This window comes from Balaenoptera musculus, chromosome 18 (genome assembly GCF_009873245.2).
Source record: "Balaenoptera musculus isolate JJ_BM4_2016_0621 chromosome 18, mBalMus1.pri.v3, whole genome shotgun sequence".
Taxonomy (NCBI): domain Eukaryota; kingdom Metazoa; phylum Chordata; class Mammalia; order Artiodactyla; family Balaenopteridae; genus Balaenoptera; species Balaenoptera musculus.
This window is the reverse complement of record NC_045802.1, coordinates 64,757,925-64,779,342: the sequence shown is the minus strand read 5'-3', so window position 1 is coordinate 64,779,342 and position 21,418 is coordinate 64,757,925. Positions and strand designations below refer to the sequence as shown.

At 44.7% G+C, this 21,418-nt stretch overlaps 1 protein-coding gene across 8 annotated transcripts in view; it reads left to right on the top strand.

Moving 5' to 3' along the window:
* ABCC4 (ATP binding cassette subfamily C member 4) overlaps positions 1-21,418 on the top strand; it is a 219,616-nt gene that overhangs the window by 46,681 nt on the left and 151,517 nt on the right. For 7 of the 8 annotated variants that reach the window (XM_036831960.1, XM_036831953.1, XM_036831958.1 and 4 more), the window contains one exon: positions 11,064-11,288. The exons of the other annotated variant lie outside the window; for it this stretch is intronic. In XM_036831960.1, coding sequence (XP_036687855.1) covers positions 11,064-11,288 — 225 coding nt within the window. The remainder of the gene's footprint in view (positions 1-11,063; positions 11,289-21,418) is intronic. 8 annotated transcript variants of the gene reach the window in all.

Below are 21,418 nucleotides of genomic sequence, written 5' to 3'. Positions count from 1 at the left end.
ACCACAGAGCATTGAGTAGAGTTCCCTGTGCTGTACAGTAGGTTCTCATTAGTTATCTCTCTTTTTTTTAAATAAATAAATTTATTTATTTATTTATTTATTTTTGGCTGTGTTGGGTCTTCGTTTCCGTGCAAGGGCTTTCTCTAGTTGCGGCAAGTGGGGACCACTCTTCATCACGGTGCGCGGGCCTCTCACTGTCGCGGCCTCTCTTGTTGCGGAGCACAGGCTCCAGACGCACGGGCTCAGCAGTTGTGGCTCAATGGGCCTAGTCGCTCCGTGACATGTGAGATCTTCCCAGACCAGGGTTCGAACCCGTGTCCCCTGCATTGGCAGGCAGATTCTCAACCACTGCGCCACCAGGGAAGCCCAGTTATCTCTCTTTTTTTTAAAAATAAATTTATTTATTTATTTATTTTTGGCTGTGTTGGGTCTTCGTTTCTGTGCGAGGGCTTTCTCCAGTTGCGGTGAGCGGGGGCCACTCTTCATCGCGGTGCGCGGGCTTCTCACTGTCGCGGCCTCTCCCGTTGTGGAGTACAGGCTCCAGACATGCAGGCTCAGTAGTTGTGGCTCACGGGCTTAGTTGTTCCCTGGCATGTGGGATCTTCCCGGACCAGGGCTCGAACCCCTGTCCCCTGCTTTGGCAGGCAGATTCTCAACCACTGCGCCACCAGGGAAGCCCTAGTTATCTCTTTTATGCATAGTAGTGTGTATATGTCAGTCCCAATTTATCCTGCCTCCCCCCGCCCCCAATTCCCTCCTTGGTGTCCATAAGTTTGTTCTGTACATTGTGTCTCTATTTCTGCTTTGCAAGTAAGTTCATCTGTACCATTTTTCTAGATTCCACATATACGCAATATTATATGATATTTGTTTTTCTCTTTCTGACTTACTTCACTCTGTATGACAGTCTCTTGGTCTCTCCACGTCTTTGCAAATGGCACAGTTTCGTTCCTTTTTATGGCTGAGTAATATTCCATTGTATATGTGTGCCACATCTTCTTTATCCATTCATCTGTCGATGGACACTTAGGTTGCTTCTATGTCCTGGCTATTGTGAATAGTGCTGCAATGAACATTGGGGTGCATGTATCTTTTGTAATTATGGTTTTCTGCGGGTATATGCCCAGGAGTGGGATTGCTGGGTCACATGGTAGCTCTATTTTTAGTTTTTTGAGGAACCTCCATACTGTTCTCCATAGTGACTGTACCAATTTACATTCCCACCAACAGTGCAAGAGGGTTCCCTTTCTCCACACCCTCTCCAGCGTTTATTGTTTATAGGTTTTTTGATGATGGCTTTTCTGACTGGTGTGAGGTGATAAATCTCACTGTAGTTTTGACTTGTATTTCTGTAATAATTAGTGATGTTGAGCATTTTAAAATGTGTTTGTGGGCCATCTGTATGTCTTTTTTGGAGGAATGTTTATTTAGGTCTCCCACCCATTTTTTTGTCGGGTGGCTCTTGTTTAAAAGGCGTGGTTGTCCTGAAGGGCACCGCAGGCAGCGGGCAGCTGGGTAGGTGAAGTCTGCCCCACACAGCTGGAGAGACCAGAGAATTCTGTCACCTCGCGGGTGACTGGATGGTCCTGGGAGACTGAGTCCTCGTTGATGACACAGGTGGGTTGGCCATTGTGCCAGAGGGTGGGACATCTATATGGGGCCGTGTTCCGTCTTTGAGAGAGCACTGACCACCTGAACACTGCCGTGGCCTCGTGAAGGGCAGGGTGGAGATGCAAACCCGTGCGATTTCCTCGGGGGTTGGAGAGGGTGCAGGAGCCCCTCAGTCTGTCCCAGCCCTTCTTTGACCTGTGTACAGCTGTCCCAGTGATGGTGTTTCTGCATAGTCACAGTAAGTCTCTGTTTGGAATACAGGCGGCAAGCTGGTGTGGCCTGTGTGTGTAGGGTTTCCCGACCTCACAGAGCAAGCGCTCATGAATTCTGCTTGTCTGGAAACCTTGGGGCTTCGGGGTGTGTCTGCAGCTCATGCCGGGTGCCTGGTTTGGGGGGAGCAGAGATGAGTGGCCTCAGGTTTAGTGTCGGATCGTATCCTGAAGCAGGCCTTTCTGTGCTGTCCCTGGTTCTCTAGTTTCTCTTTGGTACCGGATGCTGAAGAAGTTGAAGGCAGGCGGGTCTCAAAGCGTGGCCCATGTGGCTGGGTTTGGACCGAGCTGCAGGTTTTCCATGCTGTCCTGCACTGTTGGCTCCTTGGGTGGGGTCACTAAACTTTAGATGGATCCCATCCTAATATGAGCCCCAGGTCTTTGCTGTGGCAGCTTATGGAAGAAGCAGACACAGAGGGAGAGGCCACAGGCACTGGGGTTCTTCCTGAGAGGGAATCGGCCTCACTGGGGTGCTGGGAGCTTTGATTCCGAAGTTGTCCAGCCCCGGTAATACTTCCTGCTAGGGGTCCAGGAAGAGCAGGCCTGGGGGCTGCATAAGGTGCACCTGGTAGAGCCCTGGCCCCTCTCTCAGGAGGTTGGTTGTTGGGCGGTCATGGCAGAAAAGGGGGGAGTAGAGGACCTGGCAAACGTGCGGGCTCATCTCAGTAGTAGTACTAGGAGTACTAGTACCAGTAACAGGGGCTCCTACTCAGTAGCACTGGTGGTGGTGACTGCAGTACCATTAGTGTGGTAGTAAAAATATTAAGTTCTTGAAAAATACTACGTATCAGAACTGCTGTAAGCACTTTATACGTGATATTAGTATTATTTCTTTGGCTGAGTCAACAAAGTCATAGGTGTTATATTACCCCCATTTTAGAGAAGAAGATACTGAGTGCTAAGTAGTTACACAGCGTGCCTGTGGTCACACGAAGCATAAAGGACGGACTGAGGTTCCATCTCGGGCGCTCTGACTTAAGAGAATGTCCGTCTCAGTGACTGAGCTTGTCCAGGGTCCGGAGGGCCTGTCTTGAGAGCTTTGTTTTCGTGGTCTCAGGCACACGCATCCTGAACTTGGTTTAAGGATGATGAATAGGATGCTAAGAACCCCCTGCAGCAGGAAGCCAGCTGCGAACATAACGAGGGCGGAGCCAAGGTGACCCCATCTCCTGGGTGAAGAAGGTACTAGGGCTTTGACACTGGCGGCAGTGTCATGCTGTGTTTCGATGGACCAGGAGGGGCCCTTTAGGAAACCACCTTCCACTCGTGACCGGCTGTACGTGGATGAGGTTGTGACTGTTCCGGTGACCCAGGTTCTAAACATCCATCCCCACTCTTACGAAACCATTCCAGGTGGGCTCCCTGAGATGGACCAGGGGGCAGGTAGTAGGTCTTGGGTGGTGGCTACGGTGGGACATTGATAATCTGGGCACAGGTGGAGTCTTCCATGTTTTTTTGTTTTCTTAAATAAATAAATTTATTTATTTATTTATTTTTTGGCCGTGTTGGGTCTTCGTTTCTGTGCGAGGGCTTTCTCTAGTTGCGGCGAGCGGGGGCCGCTCTTCATCGCGGTGCGCTTGTTGCAGAGCACAGGCTCCAGACGCGCAGGCTCAGAAATTGTGGCTCACGGGCCCAGCTGCTCCGTGGCAAGTGGGATCCTCCCAGACCAGGGCTCGAACCCGTGTCCCCTGCACTGGCAGGCAGATTCTTAACCACTGCGCCACCAGGGAAGCCCCCATGTTGTTTTTTAGTAAGAGTGCCCAGTTGCTTGCTGAGAGCTCGCTGAGAACTTGCATCCCTGTGAATATGGGGTTGCATTTGCTCAGTGAGAATGAGAATCCCAGGTCAGTTACTGGGGTGTGGAGCAGTTCTCCTGTTCTGTTGTCTGAATACACTTCCCCACACACAGGTGTGCCCCGGGCCTGAGGTCCTAGGGTGATAGCTGGGTAGGGCCAGCTGGACTGGTTAGGATAATAAGTGGCAGAACTCATGGTGGTTCACAGTATAAAACCAGACAGGGGTCTCTATTCCCTAGGTGAGTGTTGTGACGGGCGTACGGTGCTCATTCTAAATTTGTGCCCTTCGGATAATAACTCGCAGAACTCTTAGTCCTGATGCAGTGGAGTTCAGGGAGTTGAGGGCCATTAAAGCTCAAGGAGAAGTAAACACTGAACTTTACTGGCAGTCAAAAGAAGCCTGAAATCCAACACAAATACTCCTGTTTTCCTAGACTTGCCTTTTGACATACTGCTGTTTTGGAGAAGTTAATAATCATTCCTTATGACAAAGCTAATAAGGATCTGTCACATTTTAAAACTCATTTTCAGGTGCTGTTTTGGGTTTTCAGTGATTAAAACTACTGAGTTAGATGCAATAAATGTTACTTAAATAATTGATTTTATGAAGCAACTTCCCATTTTGTGATCATCTATGCTGCTTGCTGGTCTTTGTATTTTATTTTATTTTTTAAAAATATTTATTTATTTGGTTGCGGCAGGTGGGCTCCTTAGTTGTGGCATGCGAACTCTTCCCCCCACCACAACAAATGTATTTATTTATTTATTTATTTATTTATTTTTGACTGCATTGGGTCTTCATTGCTGCATGCGGGCTTTCTCTAGTTGCGGAGAGCGGGGGCTACTCTTTTGTTGCAGTGCGGGGGCCTCTCATTGTCATGGCTTTTCTTGCGGAGCACAGCCTCTAGGTGCTCGGGCGTCAGTAGTTGTGGCACATGGGCTCAGTAGTTGTGGCTTGCGGGCTGTAGAGCGCAGGCTCAGTAGTTGTGGCGCACGGACTGAGTTGCTCCGTGGCCTGTGGGATCTTCCCGGACCAGGGCTCGAACCCGTGTCCCCTGCACTGGCAGGTGGATTCTTAACCACTGGCATGCGAACTCTTTTTTGGGGCATGCATGTGGGATCTAGTTCCCTGACCAGAGATCAGACCTGGGCCCCCTGCATGGGGAACGCAGAGTCTTAACCACTGCACCACCAGGGAAGTCCCCGGTCTTCGTATTTTAGATAGTGCAGGATGTATACTCAGTACTCAGTCCAGGATTCTCTGAAACGCAGATGTTTCCTTTGTGACCTCCGGGCCTCTTTTAATTCCTCTGGTGCACAGAATGCCTCGTGGCTCATCCGTGATTCCCAGGCAGTGTGCTGTGACCACCCACAGTGCCGGTGGGGCCTCCCCGCGCTACTGGCAGCACCAGCGGGAAGAGGCAGGTGACTCCAGTCCAGGGCGAGGCTTCGGGATTAGGATTTCGAAGTATGAAAACCTCTGTCCTCTGATAATTGAGGAGTGATCATAATGCTTGGAGAAACAAGTACCAGACTGATGTTGAACATGGAGAGCTTGCAGGCCACCCCTAACTAGAACAGAACAAACAGCGAGGTCCCAGCACGCCTGGCCCCTGTGTGTACCTTCTCAGGGACCGCAGGTGGGGAGGACAGGTCTCTGCCTGCCCAGGGCCCTCAGGGTGGAGAGGAGGAGCCTGAAGCCTCTGCCTGGGCCAGAGACACAGAGGCTGCCTCCCCAGGTCACCAGGGGTCTTCTCCCTGCGAGATGAGGTCTCTGCCTGCCTGCTGGTGTGTAAGTGGGGTGACCTCAGAGAGCAAGGGTGGGTTCGCCCAGTCCCTTCCCCTGAGAGGGGAGGAGTGGCCTGGGGGGTTATGTATTATTCCCGGGACCCTTAGAAACGGCCCCCGCCTAACCTGTAGAAAGGCCTCATTTGGCCTTTGTCTGAGGCCACTTTTGCTGATTGTCTGTGGTCCGGGTGGAGCCTGTAGGAAGGCACATGTTTGTTTAAACTTACTCTGGAACTCAGCTGATGGATGGGAACTAAGCAGAATCCTCTGGTTCCCTCAGAGCTGTAGTGGGCCTTTGCATTTATTTCCCAACACTTCCTTCCATGTGTCTCTCACTTCCACTCAACCCAGAAGACTGAGGAGTGGCTGCTGGTGGTAAAGATACTGTGGGCCGTGACCAACCACTGAGGGCCACACAGCAAGGGAGAGGTAGAGCGAGCACTGAGCAAAGGGTACGGGGGACCTGCAGAGCAGACCTGCTGTGTGCAGCCTGCTGGCTCTTGAGTGTAGGCGTTAGCCGTGAGATATCAGCAACACCCATAGTGATGACCTTGAGTCATCAGTGAGGGTGATGCTCTTCAATCCATTTTCTTTCCTTTTTTTTAAACATGTGTAGGTTTTTATTATAACAAAAGTTTTAAAAAAATTGAAGCATGATTGACTTACAACATTATATTAGCTTCAGGTATACAACATAGTGATTAAATATTTCTATACATTACAGAATGATCACCCCCGTAAGTCTAGTTACCCTCTGTCACCATAGAAAGTTTTCCAATATTATTGACTATATATCCTGTGCTCTACGTTACATTCTCTTGCCTTATTTATGTTATAGCTGTAAGATTGTACCTTTTAATCTCCTTCACCTATTTCACTCATCCCCCCACCCTTCTCAACCCGTCGTTTTTTAAGAAGTCAGGCAAGTAGGTGACTCATTTTTACAAGAGTGCATTTACAATGGTTCAAATTTTAAAAATCTGCTTAGAACCGAAACTTTTTAGTACTTTCCAGAAAAGTTGGCTTTTATGAATGACTTCTCAAGAGTGCTTGTTCTGCTATGATCGCCTGTAAGAAGCAATGAGTTTGCCAAGCCCTTTGTGAAACCAGCCTCTGCCATTCAGAATAGAATAGGTCTCTTCCCAGAACTTCTGGATAATAAAGTGATCATAGCTTACATTTGTTTTTATGCTGGTTTCAGAGCACTTTGAGCTGTTTGTTGTATTTCATTTAGCTGTCCCAGGATTCCTCTGAGGTAGACGAGGCAAGTATTTCCACAGACAAGGCCCTGGAGGTGCAGGAGGGCACATGATGGGCTTAGGGGGTCATGTGGCTTGCAGGTGGCAGACCTGGGTTCTGAAGCACAGCGTTCTGATTCCTAGGCCAGTGTTCTTTGCATTCTGTCCTGAGGCTTCCTCTCCTGCCACAGCTTCCAGTGAAGGCTCGCAGAGCCAAGACTTTATGAGAACAACTTTTTTTTCTGATAACAGCTCTGTGCTCCTCTTTCAGCTGCTTCCTGCAGTGCGGTTTTTTGGGGGTTTTTTTTGGGTTTTTTTCCCCCCTGAAGATTTTAAAGAACATTTCAAAAATAGAAAAACAGAATAGTGTTGAAAGGTAGCAGAATACAGCACCCTAGAATATGGCTTTCTGGAGTAAAGTTTATTTTGAGCTGACTTTTTTTGAAAAATAGACACAGGGACATTTACATTGATAACTCCATTTGTAAGGGCCTCTCCTTCTCTGTGCCTGGAAGAGAAGATTGGCTCTAAATCACAAAAGAATCTTGTCAGTGAAGATTGGGTTTGCATAAGAAATCCAACTCTACCTTTCTTAACTTGTTTACTCTGCTTTTCCTAGTAACCTCTCATAAGGCTCCCCCCTCCCCCCGTTTAGCTGGAACCTCAGGACTTGTGTTCATATAGGTTTTTCTTGGAAGTACGATATGTCTCATGAAATTCTGATTAAAACCCTTTGTGGTACTTGTAAGTCATTCAGAGCAGGTCTGTAGCCCCTCCAGACTCAGATGCCATGATGATGCAGGAGAGGAGGAGAGCAGATGTTTACATGAAGTTAGGTTCTGCATCCAGAATCTTCCAGGGAGAGGGAATTTAAGGCTCCATCCCTAATCTGTTGAACCTAAACCAGTTCCTAGAGGCTGGGCCTCAGGCCTGTGAGTGCTCTTAACCCCTCGAGGTGATGCAGTCACAATGAAGACCACTGTGTAAAAGAGGAGTGAAGACAGATACAGAATCCTGATGGTTATTATTTCTCCAGATTCACTGCTTTTCCTCCTTAGCTCTGTATCTTTCTCAACTCTAACTTTGTCACTTCTTCCCCAGTTTCTAAAAATTAACTGCCTATTCATTTTCCCACAAGCTCACTCATTTGTTTCTTTGTCTGTTAGATGGTTTCTATTTCCTGTATTTTTTTTTCCCCTTCATGACTCAGAGATGACGGAGTTGGGCAAGAAATATTTAAAGTACGTGGGGGAGGGACTTCCCTGCTGCTCCAGTGGTTAAGACTCCGTGCTCCCAGTGTGAGGGGCCCGGGTTCCATCCCTGGTCAGGGAACTAGATCCCTCATGCCACAACTAAGACCCGGTGCAGCCGAATAAAATAAATAAATAAATAAGTAAGCAAGTAAGTAAATAAGGAAAGAAAAAAGAAGGAAGGAAGAAAGAGAAAGAAAGAACATGGGGAAACATGGAGGAGAAACTGTACATACTGGGGAAGTTCTACCATCAAACTGTGTAAGAAAAAACCCTAAGAAGAAGTAAGAGGTGGGGTTAAATGTGAGGTGCTTTCAGGAGGCTGAATACGAAGGACTCCACCACGAAATATTTGCCTGAGAGATTCCTGTGAAACCTCAAACAATGGGGCTTTGTCGTATTATATTGGGTTGTTTTAAAAATCCTTTATGGTTTTGCAGTTGTGAAGAATTCTTGTGAAGAAATAAGAACTATATTCTCAGTTGGTTTGTGGAAAGAATATTCACTGGGTCATAAGTTGGTGCCATAGATGAAGCGTTTATTGGAGCAATTTTTGACCTTGTTCCTGCTTATCCAGAAAGTTTTCATTTGGTTAGTTCAGGTTTGATAATGAATATTTTTTCAGTTGTTTTATTTCTCACTAGCTGAGGTTTAGGATCAGGAACAGACAGCAGTTTGGAAGCTTTGGGCCATGGACTGGCATTACTCTTATTTTTTTAAAAAGATTTATTTATTTATTTCATTTAATTTTTTTGCTCCATTGGGTCTTAGTTGCGGCACGTGGGATCTTCGTTGTGGTGTGCGGGCTTCTCTCTAGTTGTGGCTTATGGGTTTTCTCTAGTTGTGGAGCGCAGGCTCCAGGGTGCGTGGGCTTTGTAGTTGTGGCGTGCGGGTTCCAGAGCACATGGCCTCTAGTTGAGGTGCACGAGCTCAGTAGTTGTGGCACGTGGGCTTAGTTGCCCCGCAGCATGTGAGATCTTAGTTCCCTCACCAGGGATTGAACCTGTGTCCCCTGCATTGTAAGGCAGATTCTTTACCACTGGACCACTAGGGAAGTCCCTGGCATTACTCCTTAATGAGACTGTTTGCTCAACTGAGTTATTAAAGATGGTCTCAGTGAAAAAATCATGACGCTTAAGCAGTAGTGACCTGCCTTTATTTTGTACTCTTTTTTGCTGAATTTGTTGCACCTGTCGGTATTCTCTTTGGTGGGTTTCCGACGTTAGGCTCAGACGGAGAGCTGAGTAACAGGAAACAGTGATTCCCAAAGATAATTATAAGTTTTCGGAAAGTTTGGGACGGCAGGTGTTACCCCTGGGCTTCTGGTGGAGAGCCCCAGGTTTGTAGGTTGCGGCACTGGGCTGCCCTTGGCCATACCCGGGCTGGGACTGCCCAGTGTGTACAGTTTGACATTCTTGCTTCTCTGTGTCAGCCTCCAGATTTCCATCTCAGTAAATTCTAAACAGTGTGTTTTACCATCTACTATATGAAGGGCTCTTCCATGAGCTCTTAATGCCTCTAGGGGTGAATGAAGGGGCATGCTGAAAATGTAACAGTGAGCCTTTGTGTCCTTGAGAACTGATTATCTGGCTCTGATCTGATGATCTTACTCATCATGATTGTTCAACTAAACAGTGTTACCTTCCTTGTCTGCAGTAGATGAAACCTTCCATGACCTCATGGAAGGCGAGGCAGTTGGTGCAGCCTGTGAACATGTGTGTAGAGCAAGACAGGAGGGTTGGGGTTTGATGTCACACTGATTTGAGGGACGGGGACAGCTTTCTGTAAATATCCTGATTGGGTACTAGTTGGTTGAGCACAAAATGCATGTTAGTTTTGTTTCGCGTTTGGACTTTTGGATTCTCCATCCCTTCCTCTTGCGTGTGGGTTCTTCAGCTTCAGACAGACAGAAGAGAGCTATCAGATTCAACCTGTCATTTGTTTACCATGTCTGTGTCAGTAAGGAGGGATTGCTTAAAAGGAAAAGCCGAGTTCCAGAAAGATTTCCAAACTTTTGGCACTTTGTCTTTTGAGAAGTCTGTGGAGGAAAGGATGTCGAGGGCGGAGGTGTTTACTTTTGGTGACTTGGATTTGTGTTGAGTGTTTGGTTTTCCCTGATGGGGGAGAAGGGTAACTTTCGAGGGGTGACTAGAGGGAGGAAGTAGGTTATGGGGTGGAGTGGCCATTTGGCAGGGTGGGCAAGTGCTGCTGTTTTGCCTTTAGTTTCGGGAAAGAAAATTGCTTTCACTAAGTCTCTCTCAGGAGGTAAGCATCAATGCCTCCGAACTCATTGGTTTAGGATTTTAATTTTTGCCTTGGGGAATAGATGATTGGTAACATTTCTTCCAAACCAGCAGCTGCAGTGTATGGCGGATGGAGAACCATGGATGACATCATTTGTTAGCTTGGCTTCTGTCCTGTTTAATGTTGGACTCCAAGGAACATCCCAGCTTCTAGTGGGTAGAGACATATTCACACAGCGCCCCCTGGGGCTGAGAGCCTGCGAACCTCCCAAGCTTTGTTTCTCTGTGGTGCTCCCGCAGAAGCTGGGCTGCATCCTCTTGATCTCTGGACATGTGGAGTTTGGGTTGGGAAAGAGCGGATGTGTTTATGCCAGTGTCTCATTTCATAAAGGCTCTTAAAACAGAAGGTGACGGCAAGAGCCTGTCTCCTGTACATAAACCATCTTGACTTTCTGTTGGGCTGGGACGTTGAGAGCACAGGGGGCAGGGGCAGGCTGCCAGCAGGGCTTGTTCATATGGAAGCAGATTTCTTACCCTTCTTCAGCTTATCTTCGGCTAAGACTTACTTGGTATTTTGCCAAATGCTTTCTAAAGCACCGGTTGTAATATTTATTGAGCATCCACAGTGTACGAAGCACAGTGTACCTAAGGCTTTATTGTCTGTGTAAAATTTTTGCTTAAGGTTAAAACTGCTGTCTGCTTGTGTTATAGAAGATAGTGGATATGTGGATTTTTCTTTTAGATTAACCATGAATGTTGCGTTTTGTCAAAACGCCTTTTTAACAAGTAATAATAAAAGTAAAGCTTGTGTTAAGAAAAACTGGTTTGGCTTGTGTTTCTAATTAAGGCTTTTTTTCTTTACTTTTAGGAAAGCACCAGAGTAGTTCAGCCCATAATTTTGGGGAAAATTATTGGTTATTTTGAAAACTACAATCCCACTGATTCTGCTGCTTTGTACGAAGCCTACGGCTATGCTGGAGTGCTGAGTGCCTGCACGCTCGTTTTGGCCATCCTGCACCACTTATACTTCTATCACGTTCAGTGTGCGGGGATGAGGTTAAGAGTAGCCATGTGCCATATGATATACCGCAAGGTAAGTGTCATCCGGTACCAAAGTGTGTACCTTTCCTGAAGTATCAGAAGCCTTTTGGGAAAGTTCTCTGTAAAGCAAAAATTTTATAACTAGTAAAAATTGTGAATCACTACATTGTACGTGTGTAACTTATATAATACTGCACATCAAGTATACTTCAGTAAAAAAGTAAGAAAACACATTGCACCCGGGAAAAAAATTTTTTTTTTAATGACTGTACTCACTTACACCATACTACAGAGGCTTGCTATTTGCATCAAGCCAATTTTGTTGTTTAAGCAAACCTTACAAAAATGTAATGAAAAGATCTGTGTTGAGATCAGGTCAGGGCTGCTTTTGATAACTTTCTTTCACAGTCCACTGCATAATATGCAGTAAATTTGTAATGAAGTCTATAAGCATCAGAGTTATCAAGTTGATTTTTACTGTTTTCATGCCTATATCTCATAGTGGTATTTATGGAGACTCTGTTGTTGTTCATGAAAACCTTTATTTACACAAAGTTGTATTTAATAGTAAGCTTCAGTGATTGGATCTATAAAATTAAATCTAGGAGAAAAGAATGTATTTGAGAAAGGGAATGTTTATATATATTTTTTTTTTTTTTTTTTTTTATTTATTTATTTTTGGCTGTGTTGGGTCTTCGTTTCTGTGCGAGGGCTTTCTCTAGTTGCGGCAAGCTGGGGCCACTCTTCATCGCCGTGCGCGGGCCTCCCACCATCGCGGCCTCTCTTGTTGCGGAGCACAGGCTCCAGACGCGCAGGCTCAGCAACTGTGGCTCACGGGCCCAGCCGCTCCGCGGCATGCGGGATCTTCCCAGACCAGGGCTCGAACCCGCGTCCCCTGCATTAGCAGGCAGATTCTCAACCACTGCGCCACCAGGGAAGCCCGAATGTTTATATTTTTAAGTGACCCATCTAATCATATTCATTATAATTATGTTCACTAAAGAAAAATGTAAATGGAGTCCATGCTACATAGAGACTCACTCCTTGTGTTGTAGAGTTGTGATTGTTCATAACAGTATTAAAGAAAACAGGTGTTTGGGATAAAACTTGAAATTTTTCATTGTTTTTAGTAATTTGGGGGAGAATTCGTTACCGTTCATTCAAAGTCTTTTTCTTAATACATTTCCCTTTTTTCTTTAGTATGTATTAATAGCAGTTTTAATAAGACCTGGTTTGATGTTTTCAGTGCTTTTGTATTGAGAAATGCCCATACAATTATTCCATAGATTACCCTGGTCTTAACTAGTATAAAAGGTGTAAGGATTTCAGGTGTCTTTACAAAGGAATTGCCACAGATACACCAGTGTCAAGAGCTGAAGGGCTCTTTATAAACTTGATCCTGGATATCTCTTTTCCCTATTTACTTTCTTAAGAATTTTCATTTGACTGTACTGTATACTTGAAATTTACTGAGATAGCAGATACACACGCAAAGGACAACTACATAATGGACACGTTAAGTGGTTTTACTACAGTAATTATTTCCCACTGTGTATTTATATCAAAGCAACATGTTAATACACCATAAATGTATACAATTTTTATTAAAAAATAATTAAAATCGTCCTTGAAAGCCAAAATCAAACAATTTAAATTGAAATTTTCACTTCTTTTACCTAGTTGCTACTTATTTAGACCTTCTGTTTCTTGGGAGTACTTTTCTTGGCAAAATGGAAGATGTGTCATCATCTTTTCTTGAGCAGAGTCTTGTGAATCTCGGGGTGTCTGTGAACCCAGGGACCTGGCATCTCACTGGCTGTGTTTGGCTACAGCATCTGAGCCGGTTTCCTCCTGGGTGACGTGGAAATGGCAGTGGTGCCCGTACACTCTAGTCAGGGGTCTTCCTTGTCGTTCATCATCATCTTTGTTATTCTGTGTCACCTTCTACTATTTAGGAGACGGATACTCAGATTGCCACAAATTAGCTAGATGCCTGTCTTTCCAGATCATGCTTAGCTCCCATAAATAAATAGGAAATGTCACCAGAAGTGCCCTGTGAAAGCCTTTCATTAGGTCTGATGGTTCAGTCAAACAGAGCGCTCTTTGCTGCACAGGTGAGCCATTGTCTACCTGTTTTTCTTCCTCTTCCCACTAACACTTGGAAACGTTGCCGTTGGGAAATCTGATATAATCTGGCACATTTGCTTAGATGAATGTAAACATGTCCCAAAGCCATTAGTTTGCTGGCTTGATTAGGGTAAGAGAATTGTTCTTTACGAAGTCAGCTATTGTTGGGATTATACCATAGACGTGACCTGAAATTCCAGAAACGTGGGAAAGACCAGTTTCCTCATGCACAGCCTTACATCTAGGATCCTGCTCAGGCGTAGAAATATGACACTTCTTAGCAGGTTACAGGTGGGCTAGTTCCTTAGGGGAAAAGCTGGTGCTGCAGAGCAGCTCTGAAAAGCCCCTCTGATCTTTGGGGTTTATGCTTACACCCCCCGCCCCTGCTAATCCCTGGTCCTGGGGAGAAATCAGGTTGGGTGTTAGAAATGGAATGGCTGCTAAGTCACAGATGTAACTTTGAATGATCTTGTGGGATGTATCATATATAAGAATGACTTGTCGTTTATCTACCTTTCAGCTGCTTTGGTAAAATTACTTTTGATCACTGCTTTTTAAAAAAATTGTAGTAAAATATACACAACATCAAATTGTCCATTTTAACTCTTTTTATGTGCACTGTTTAGTGACATTAGGCACATTCACATTGTTGTGCAGCCATCATCGCTATTTGTCTGCAGAACTTTTTCATCTTCCCAAACTGAACCTCTGCACCCATTAAACACTTAACTCCCCACCCCCTCTCCCCTCAGCCGTCACCATTCTACTTCTCTGTATGAATTTGACTGCTCTAGGTGCCTCATAGAAGTGGAATCATACAATGTTTGACATTTTGTGTCTGGCTTATGTCATATAGCACAATGTCTTCAAGGTTCATCCATGTTGTAGCAGGTGCCAGCATTTAATTCCTTTTTAAGGCTGAATAATACTCCATTATAGGTTTTGTGTATCCATTCATCTGTCAATGGACATTTGGGTTGTTTCTACCTTTTGGCTATTGTGAATAATGCTGCTGTCAGCATGGGTGTTCAAATATTTGTTCAAGTCTATGCTTTCAGTTCTTCTGTGTACATCCCCAGGAAGTTGAATTGCTGTATTATATGCTAATTTTATGTTTAGTATTTTGAGGAACTTCCATACTCTGTTCCACTGTGGCTACATCATTTTACATTCACACTTGATCATTGATTTTTCTGTTTAACTTGAGGACTAAATGAGAAGTTTTTATGAACTGTGACATTTTGTTTGGATCAGTGGCTCCAGTTGTTGGTCTGTTGAAACAGCTCATGATGGTCTCTTCATGTTCCTCAAATCTCTAGGGCATTTTTTCGAACTTCTTACCAAATAAAGGGATTGTGGAACACGGGCTCTGTTTTTTGTAAAGTCAGCAGACTGGCATTACAAACACAGGTTCCTCAAAGGAATAGTGTTTTAAACATTATATTCACTCATTTTAGAAAATCGCCCTCAGTCCCTGGTGATATTCCCAGCATGAGTTGCTATCACCTTTACAGTGAGACCAGTGTCTTAATTCCTGTCTTTGTTTTTGGTTGGGACAGAGAAGAAGGAGAACTCATCCAGCTTCAAATCTCAAAGGGTAACTTCCCCAGCTCAGAGCATGGGAGGTGGGCCCGGGCTGGGGGAAGATGGTAATTTCAAGCAAGCTGAGCCTGGCTTGAAGACAGCTGTTGATCTCCAACCCCAGTCAGTAGTGAGAATGTATCTCCCAGTTTCCAGTCCTGACCTTGTCTTCGTGCCTGAATGTTACAGGTGTTCTGACCTGGGGCAGACAGCATGATAATCTCACTAAGCAGGTTGATCTTGTCATATGGCACAGAGATTTTATGTATTATAAAATGCATAGGGCACAGATATCTTTCCTTAAGAGGCTCCTTAATAGCCTAGTGGACTGTAGGTTTCCTGACTTTGTGTGCAGTTTGTAGAACTGTGGCCGTTCCCCATGGTGGGACCCGATGATGGGTTGGTTTGCTCTGTCTGAACGCCAGGTAAAGCCAGAGCGGATAGTCATGGAGATCACTGAGTGTTCTCTGCTGCTTGTTACCCAGTGCAGACTTACTTGCAGAATCTAATTAGTTTGAGCAGATTTCTTTTTGTGGCTGAAATCATCACTCTCTTTAGTGTTACCCAAAGGATAGTTTGCAGGAGAGATTTGTCATTCTTTGTTTCAGCTTCTAAGATGAGTTGACTCGCTGCAAACACCCTAATTTCCCTTTATCCTTTATTGTAGACCTGTCTTAAAAGAATTTATGTACAGTTAATCCTGGATATTTGTAGATTTTGTGTTTGCGAATTTGCCTACTTGCTAAAATTTATTTGTAATTCTAAAAATCAGTACTTGTGGCTCTTTCATGGTCTTCTGCGGGTGTGCACATAGTCTCTTAAGTTTTTTGTCATCTGATATGCATAGTCCCAGCTGGGGTGAAAACAATATGTTCTTGCTTTCATACTATGGAACAGATGCCCTCTTTTTGGTCTACTTGGTGCCTTGCTTTCCACATTTTTGTATTTCTTGGGGTGTGATTTTGCAGTTTAAAATGGCCCCTAAAGAGGGCTGAAGTGCTGTCTGGTGTTCCTAAGCTGAGGAGGGCTGTCATGTGTCTTACGGAGAAAGTATGTGTGTAGGTGAGTAAGCTTGCTTCAGGTATGTGTTATACTGCTGCCGGCTGTGAGGCCAATGTTAATGAATTTACAACAGCAATTAAATAAGGTTAAGTAGAAACATACGTAAAACAAGGTTATGTGAGTATTGAGGAGATGGTGAAGACGTTGTTACCAAAGGCTGCCAGGGACCCTAGCCCTGTATTTCCCTCAGGAGCGATGAATATTCACTAGTTCACATTCATCGTGACTGTAGACCATGAACATTGTCAGTAATGAGAATCGACTGCTGACTCAAGGAGGTTGTTTCTATAGATCAGCATCCTGCCTAGAGAAATATTCTTACTTACCTCACATCTATTTTCAATCATCTAAGTGATGTAGTTCTATTTTCAGTTTGGGGGGACATACATGCTCGTTGTATCCACACTATTTCTATTTCATGGTTTCAGGTAACCATCATCTTTCTGAGTGAAAGACCCTTTCTCTTTCCTTTAATCCTGTCTCTTAAGACTCCCTCCTCCACTCAACCATGTTATTTCTTTTTCAGACACTTCAGCTCAGTCATATATATATGTTTATAAATTTATTGATTTATTTTTATTTTTGGCTGCGTTGGGACTTCATTGCTGAGCGCGGGCTTTCTCTACTTGCAGAGAGGGGGTTTCTCACTGCCGTGGCTTCTCTTGTTGCGGAGCGCGGGCTGTAGGCGCGCGGACTTCAGTGGTTGCAGCACGTGGACTCAGTAGTTGTGGCTCACGGGCTCTAGAGCACAGGCTCAGTAGTTGTGGCACATGGGCTTAGTGGCTCTGTGGCATGTGGGATCTTCCCGGACCAGGGCTCGAACCCGTGTCCCCTGCATTGACAGGTGGATTCTTAACCACTGCGCCACCAGGGAAGTCCCAGCTCAGTTACATTTTAAGATCAGTGGTCAGGACTGCAGGCATCCTTTCTCACAGAGCCTAAGCAGGAAGTAGAAGGAGGCCTTCCAGGGTGCAGGGGGTGACCAAGTTTACAGACTCCTCCGAGCGATGTCTGCTGTCCTGTGCGTAAATGGAGCCTGACTTTAAAAAAATCTATGCACTGAGTGTGCTAAGTGTGAGCAGGGAAGGAAGGGTTCAGCCCCTGCAGCACCTCCCTCTTCATCCCACCCTTCCAGTGTCATCTCCCTCTGAATTTGCTCCTTGGAGTGTGGAAAGCAGAGAGTAGAAAGCTTTGTCACTGTCTCAGCCATGTGATGTTGTGTTCATAGTTCTCAGAACTTTTGTTTTTATTTAAAGCTAATTCTGTTTCGGTACAGACAGTAGATTGCTTTAAATTTAGACTGGACAATATGGAATGACAGATGTTCAACTGATTTGGGCTTATAAAACAGCAATTTCGTATGGTTCAATCTGATATCTTGCTTACTAGTCTGTGGTTGTATTATATTTTCTTTCTGAAAATATTGAGGGACCAGCATCTTGAGTATTGTTAAAGTGAAACAGTGCGGTATTTATGGAAATAGAGTGACTCCCTTGAAGCACGTGATACTTTGTTTGGACTTTCTCTTCTAATGGTATTTTCTAACTTTCTGACAAGATTAGAGTGAACTAGTAATGCTTCTTACACTCTTCCACACTTTTAAAATATTTTAAACACACTTTTTTCCTTATTTCTCTTTTATTTCTGATATAACCTTGAATTGGGTCTGTGCATCTTGTGAAGAGTTAATCTCATCAGGGGGCAATTGGCAGTTGTTCTAATTTGCTGGGGAGAGCTAAGAGGAGCCAGTGGGTGAAAGTTTAATTTTCTGTGGGTACTCCTAACAAAGCAGGTTAAGGAAGGAGAGGAGAGACTTTGGTTTAGCTTTGTTCGAAGGGGATGTTTCTGCTGCTGGAGAGTAACGGGTGTCAACTGTATTCTACCTCCTGATAACTGTCTGCTGTGTGGGGTGCAGTGCAAGCTGGAAGCGAATGCTTAGCTCAGTGGTTCCCGAACTGCTGCACGATGGATTCATGAAAATTTAAAAACAACACTGATACCCGGGCCCTCTCCGCAGGCATTCCATTTTAATTGGTATGGGGGGAATCTTATTTTATTTTAGTTTTCGCATGCAGCATGTGGGATCTTAGTTCCCTGACCAGGGATCGAACCCGTGTCCCCTGAGTGGAAGCACAGAGTATTAACCACTGGACCGCCAGGGAAGTTCTTTTTTTTTTTGTATGGGGGGAATTTTAAAAGATGCCAGGTAATAGCCATAGGCCTCAAATGCATGTTCAGCTTAATTTTTTTTCTTATGTCTTATAACCAAGATCTTCCAGTACATAGGGGTGTCGTGCGGCCTGCGAGTTTAGCCTTTCTCAGCGGAGATGCCCTTTCGAAACTGCGGCCGTAGACCTGAAGGGTGGTGGCTGTTCTACAGCCCTCCCGTGTCTCAGATTCCGCGCCGGGAGCCTCGTGTGCGCCGAGCCGTCAGGTGTTGAGTCAGGCGCACGGGCACTTTGTAGAAGACGTTGTGGCAGGTCGGATAGGGTAGAAGACTGTGAGCGTGGACCGTGAGGACAGCCAGACCTGAGATCCAGTCCTGATTCTGCTGTTGGCTAAACTGTGAGTGAACTCACTTCTCAGGCCCTCAGTTTCCTGAGTTTAAACATTGGAGTAGAGAATATCTGCTTCATGGGGTTTTTTGAGCATTGGATAACATAACTCCTGCAAAGCACTTTTTACGGAAGTCATTTATTAAATTTGGGAGGGTGGGCGTCGTAAGCATAACAAGACTCTGTAGTTTGACTGCTTTTGTATGAACCCCAGCTTCCCTCTTTGTAGATGTTTGCCTTAGGCAAACTGCTCTAAGCCTTAATCTCCTCGTTTGTAATAGTACCCAACTCTTAAGGTTGCAGAGAGGATTAAATGAGTCAATCTGTGTAAAGCATTTAACACAGTGCCTGGCATTTAGCTAATGTTCAAACATTCCTATCGTCTTTATTATTGGCACTCAGTCACAGAAGGGTCAAATACATAATATAATCAGATGAAATAGCAGTACGGGTGCTAAGTGGTACACAAGTGTATAGACTTAATGGTTTAGGAAAGGATCCCTCCAGTTGGTGGAGGGGATGTCTGTGTGTTTGTGTATGTGTGTCTATGTGTATGCACATAGGGGGGGGCGTTCCATGCATTGAGCAGTGTTGAGGTGGAGAGTTGAAACAGTTTATTCAGGGAATTGTGGAAGCACAGTTGGCATAAAAATTTAGGAGAGCATTAGGCTCCAAGGTACATCTAGAAAGGAATACAGGGACCAGGTGATGGAGAGCCTTGATCATGAGTTTAAGGACCTTGGATTTATTTAGTTGGCAGAGGGGAACCCCTGGAAGTTTTTAGTAAGGTAGTAAATGATCAGAGCAGTGATTTAGGAAAATGCACCTGACGCCTATTGTACATGGCCATGCATGAAGTTGCAAGGGACCCTCATGGAGATAATGATTGGAAAGGAAGTCAGGTCTGGGAGATGCAGTCTGAGTATCTTACAAGCCATTCATTCATTCATTCTTTCATTCATTCATTAACTCTTACCATTTTGGCTATTTGGTGAAGCATTTAGTTCTCAATAACTGCTCCTGATATCCCACAGATGAGAGTAGTAGGTCACTGTAAGAATATAATAATGTCTTATTTCATCTCATGTATATGTGAACTGATCTAGTACAATAGTGGGCAGAAATACATGTTAGACAAAATAGCAAAATGAGTTAGTATGTAGACCTTTTAATTCATTGCAATATTCATGAGAGATGGAGAAAAGAATAGAAAGGAGCCAGATCTGAGCGATTAGTTATAGAAGGGGAGAAAAGTGTTGGTTAGGAAATCATAGTTCTAATAGGAATCCACAAAGCTATCAGTCTCTTAAGTATTGCTGTTTTTGCTTACCATTATTCCAAAAATTTGGGAGGAAATACCCCAAATGCCATCATCCTATATATAATGGCAGGTATCATTTTGCAGATTCTTTTCCAGTCTTTATCTAGCCACACATATCCATACATTTACAGTCTTATTATGTATACAGCTTGTGTCCAGTTTTGTCACTGTATTGACTGCACTCTTACCTCCTCACTGGCTGCGTTGATAGTCCATCTAAGAGACTCCCCGTGTTTGCTAGTCTCAGGGTAAAAGACGTCTATATTCATGGCCTTACATGGAGTGTCTCTTTGGTCCATGTTTTGGGATATGCCAAAGTTACCTTCAGATGGGATTTTTTGCTGTAGTCATTTATGGGAGCCTGACTATGGCAGCGCACTGTTCCACTTGAGCTGTGCCGTTCTCATAGTGACAATGTTAAGTCCCCCCTGGAGGTGGGCTGTGTGTGACCCAGGGTAATAGGTTTTTACTAGCTAGCCAGTTTGAAAGCAAATTGGCAATACTTGCTTCCTTTCAAAAATTCCCCAACAACAACAACAATAAAATTCCTACACCCTTTCATCAAAAGTTAATGTAACTAAATTCCTAAGTTTGGGGTATACAATACACTGTTTAATACTGAGTCTTCTGTTTTCATGTAACTAAAGTTCTGCTTCTCTTCACTATTTTTTAATCAACTCGAGTATTTTACATAAATGCACACATTTGTGCATTCAATTCTTGACAAATGTATACACTTGGAATGTATGTATAGCAGTTTCTTTAAATCTTTCAAAATCGAATGTCTGGGTCAACTTTGTTTTTATTATGAAGAGTGCCTTCTTTTTTGTGTGTGTTACATTTTAAAATTTCTTTGCATGTCTAGGACTTTTACATTGTTTATTGGACGTTATGAAAGCTCCCTTGTAGGTTTGCATTCTGATGTTCTTCTGAAGAGTGTTGAATTTTGCCCAAATCTGTCTTTGAACTTGTGTAGGCTTGGTTTGATGCTTTTTTAGGTTAGATCTTTGGAAGTCCTAAGGTGTTTTTCCCAAGCTTGTCTAACATGTGGGACTCCACCTTCACGCCCCATGTTTCTTGTGGGTCTTCTTAGGCCTTGGTGTTAGTCTTTTCTAGGACAAGTCTAGAGTAAGTCTGTTTCAGAGGAGGGTTTCTAAACCTCAGCAGTACTGACTGCCATTTAGGGCTGGATATTTCTTTTTATGTGTGTGTGTTAGGGGGACGGGGTGAAGAGTAGGGAGGCTACCTTGTGCCCCGAGGCTCCCAAGATCCTTTTTTTTGGTAAACCTCTTTACTGGCTGGCGTCTTGCCCTGGAGGAACCTGCCGGCTGCTCCAGCTGACTCAGTCTCTGGCCTCTGCCTCGGCTCCATGGGGCTCCTGTGCTGTTTGGACCTCAGTTCGCTGCCACAGCTGTGAAGTGGCTGAGAGCCAGGCCAGTGACCGTGTTCACCTCGTGGGTGTCCCTTTTCTCAAGGATCAGTCTCGTACTGGCAGTTATCCAGTGCCTACCCATGTGGTTGCAGTGGAAGTGGGGC